This window comes from Lactuca saligna, chromosome 7 (genome assembly GCF_052625555.1).
Source record: "Lactuca saligna cultivar CGN05327 chromosome 7, ASM5262555v1, whole genome shotgun sequence".
Taxonomy (NCBI): domain Eukaryota; kingdom Viridiplantae; phylum Streptophyta; class Magnoliopsida; order Asterales; family Asteraceae; genus Lactuca; species Lactuca saligna.
In genome coordinates, this window is record NC_136423.1 from 164,611,438 (window position 1) to 164,615,726 (window position 4,289).

At 29.0% G+C, this 4,289-nt stretch overlaps 1 protein-coding gene across 1 annotated transcript; it reads left to right on the forward strand.

The window, feature by feature from the left end:
• Window positions 1-3,253: 3,253 nt before the first annotated feature.
• LOC145003985 (uncharacterized) lies at window positions 3,254-3,901 on the forward strand. The gene has a single exon (XM_078962891.1). The coding sequence runs from the start codon at window positions 3,310-3,312 to the stop codon at window positions 3,757-3,759; it is 450 nt and encodes a 149-aa protein (XP_078819017.1). The 5' UTR covers window positions 3,254-3,309; the 3' UTR covers window positions 3,760-3,901.
• Window positions 3,902-4,289: the final 388 nt, after the last annotated feature.

The following is a 4,289-nucleotide window of genomic DNA, read 5'->3' on the forward strand; positions in this document are numbered from 1 at the left end:
GTTGTATGTAGGATTACATTACCCTCCAGTGGCAGATGACACTTTCTGGACAATGAATTAATTTTATGAGGTATTGAAATTTCCAATTTCATAAATATGAGTCAAAGTTTGAAAGAAAAGGTGGAAAGCAAATCAAAAGAACAATTAGCATGGAAGCATAAGTATAAGTCAAAGGTGAAATATCTAGGATAACATGTTGAAACATTAAACAACTAGAAAATTCAGAGAAAAGCATAAATTAAGAAAAATAGTACTAAGAAATCATGACTTTTAATCTTAACTCAAAGTTTTTAATATGAAAATGAAATCAAAAGTATTAAAAAAATCTGACTTTGTTGATCACGGTCACAACCATACATTAGTTGGAGTCGTAAAAATACTTCTTCTTCATAAGCCAAGAATTCAACCATTATATGTGTTTGATAAACAGTAAAATTAGATTACTGAAACATTCAAAATCATAAAACACACTTTTGTTTATATCTACCAATAAAATGACTCTAAAATAGGGAAGCTGGCACATATAAATACCTTAACATTATGCCCAAACTGACTTTCTGTGCAATCATTGTGAAAGCAACACCACAGGTAGAGTTCGCGACGAAACTGCAATTATCGGTGGCGGTGGTAACCATGGATTTGAATATGAAGAAATAAGAGGATATATGATGTTGATGGTTGTAGACGTGGTGGTGTAATATAAAATTCTATACCTGCATTTGGAAGTAGGAGATGGATTGGTGGTAACATCCATCAGAGAAGAGAATAGGGAATTAAGGAGAAATCAACTGAGAGGAGGAGTCTGCGGAGGGTAGAAGTCGTCCGAGGGGGCACTGGAGGGGGGGTGGCATTTGTAGATGAAGGTATCAGAGTTGGTATTGACTAATGAATCAGCAACGTCATAGATAATAAGAATGCAGGGGATGACGAATGGTGGCGAGTGGTTAAGGACCCTCGGTGAAGACCACTGGCGGAGCCAGATGGGGAGTTGTGGGTACTACAACACCACCAAAAAAAATGTTTAATGTATACAAAAAAAACTATTTGTAAACATGTTCTATGTTATTGTACCCCAGCTAAAGAGATTATATCATGTGTTTTTTAATGTTCTGAATATGATAACTATATAGAATATTTATTAATAATGTTTGTACCCGCATAGAAAAATTTCTAGCTCTGGCACTGATGAAGACGGTAGTTGAGGTTTTGTTATAGAGGATTGAGTTTGGGGGTTAGATAGTTTAGATAGATGCGAAGTGCAGGGCACTAGTTGAGAGGGTTGTGGAAGAAGTCGACGTCTTTGATGGTTAGGGTTTTAAGTTAATTTTTTTAAATTAAAGGAATTAATAAATTAAGTATAAAATTAAAAAAAAATTAATTAATAGGTAATAGTACAATTTTACTTCTATGTATATTTTTGAAATGATTGGTTCACAATCACATTTACATCCATCCAACATTTAATTAGAATATTTGAACCTAGCCATTTTCTCTCTCTCTCTCTCTCTCTCTATATATATATATATATATATATATATATATATATATATATATATATATATAATTTAGTATTTTATAAATAAAAACTTTTAAGATGTAAATGTTAAAGTATTTTATTGGATAATACGTACTAATTTCTTTGAAAGTATAATTTAGTAAACTAATAAATAATTAATGCATATTGAAAACGTGTGTGTGTATATATATATATATATATATATATATATATATATATATATATATATATATATATATATATATATATATATATATATATATAGTTAGGTTCATGTGAGACGACCTAATTTTTGTGTGACCATGAGACGCATTTTTTATTTTATTTTATTTTTTTTAGTTAACTCAAGTTCCGAAAATAATATTAAATTTTTTTTTTTTTTTTTGGATTTTTTCATTTATTTTGCATTTTAAAATTTTTTTTTAAACTATGTACAGTGTAATATTCTATTAGAATATTTCACGTATTTTTCAAAAAAAAATGAATTTTTTTTTTATTTTTTTTAATTTTTTTAGTTAATTCAAGTTCCGAAAATAATATTTAAAAAAAGAATTTTTAGATTTTTCCATTTATTTTGCATTTTAAAATTATTTTTTAGAATATGTCAGTATAATATTCTATTAGAATATTTCACATATTTAAAAAAAAAAAAAAAACGAGATTTTTTTTTTTTTAGTTAATTCAAGTTACGAAAATAATATTTGAAAAAAGAATTTTTTGATTTTTCCATTTATTTTGTATTTTAAAATTATTTTTAGATTTGATATCACGGTCTTACAAAATTAAAATGATCTCAAATGAACTTGAACATATATATATAAACTTTTATTTGTTTTTTTTTTTGGATTATTCGGTTTTAAAATTATAAAGTGTAACTAATCGAAATTTTTAAATAATAATTAGGTTTTATTGAAACTCATCCCAATTAGTCGAAACTAAATTGTTTGAACATTCATTTTTATCCGAATAATGAAAATCCCACCCAATAAGTTTTGTTTTTTTTTGTTTTTTTTGTTTTTTTTTTTTTTTAACTTCCATTCTCACCAGATTTGTTTCGACTAGAAGAAGAATCCTAGTGATATAGGTGTAAAGATAGAGTTGGTTTAGAGTTGTAGATAAAAAGAAAAGATGTTGAGATTGGTTGAAGGTGGGGTCACCCCATTAATACATAGGAGGTGTAGTTTCCAATTCAATTCCACTTTGGTTCTACCATATCTAACACAATCTTAAATGGTGCATTATTTGTCTCCTTTTTGTGGGCCTTTTCTCCACTTACATCATTGATGTTGGGGTTTCATCTCATACCTAATGTCTCTTACACAAAACATTGCATATACACCAAACATTTCCTAACATACGACTATTACGTACTATAAAGTGTGGTCATTTATATAAGTTATTAGTCTTTTACATATAGTACTTTTCAATTCGTTAAGAATTTTAAATCAATATCTTGTGTATTTCATAAATATCTAAAGAAAATTTTATGTATTGTTCGTTTTTATTTATGGATTACCCGATTCTCATAAGTTATTTACTGTCATCTATATTATTCTAAAGTGGAAGTGAATTGACGAATGAGATTTTGGGGATATGGTCCATCCTACTCAGCAAGCTCTATGTAGTAGATCTAAAGATAATTGTACCATCATTTCTTTAGGGCCCACCAATTGAATAATTTACTTGTGGGAATTTTGCCTATATAAACCAACTCTCTTTCTTCATTTCATCATTGTGTACTCAAATTCTCATCTTAATTCCCCTTCTTTTTTCACATCCATTTCATTTGCTAGATGGCTTCTATGATCCAAGAAAATTGGGCAACCATCAATGGCCAAGATGGTTTTGATGACTTCGAGCCATTGGAAATCGATGACACCCTTTGGATGTCAATTCTTGATGAACCACATGTGGATGATGAGTGTGATGATGAGAGATTATCGAATGTGATTCGGTCTTTAGAAGCCGAGATTAATCCAATTGTGATTGATGAAAGTGATATGAGTTTGGAGCTAGAATGGAATGCTGATTGGGAGGGTAGTCATCAGTTTTCGACCAATCAAAATGTTTCTAAATCGCATGATCTTGATTATAATTGGATGGAAATGGATGATATGTACATCCAAGGGTATGAAGATGGAATTGGTGGTATAATAGAATTTGGTGGTGTTAAAGATTTTTCCCAAATCTCTTATGGAGTGGATGAGCATGTTTATGGTGCTTTGTGGCAAGAAATTAATTGATTGATGCTCCTAAGGGGTGTTAATAGTCCAATATTTAAGTTAATGGACCTTTTTTGTAAATGAACTTGTAATGTTTGAGGGTTGCAATTGCCCTTTACTACATCAATTAATTGAATATCAACAAAATAGTTACTTAGCTTCATTCATTTTTATCCTAACTTTTATTTCTAATTACAAGAAACAAGTTGAATAATTTCATTTTTTTATATTACTTCAAAATTGATTATGGTTAAGGTTTATAGGATGACGTAATTTCATCCCCTTTGTTCACCTTCCTTTAAGTCATTTTTTGCTAAAGTTTGCGAAGCATATATTCCGTGACTTTTTCGATTATTGTCCTATATATGCAGTCTACAAAAGATTCACCACTATTGTTCTTACTTTGTTGTAACACGTTATTTACAATAAATCATAAGATTCTTCTATAATACAATATCGTTGATTATTGTCCAACGATGTGAATATATTTATAGATATCTTGCTTTATTATTTATGGAAATTATGTGCCGTTCCAAAAGAACATTTATGGA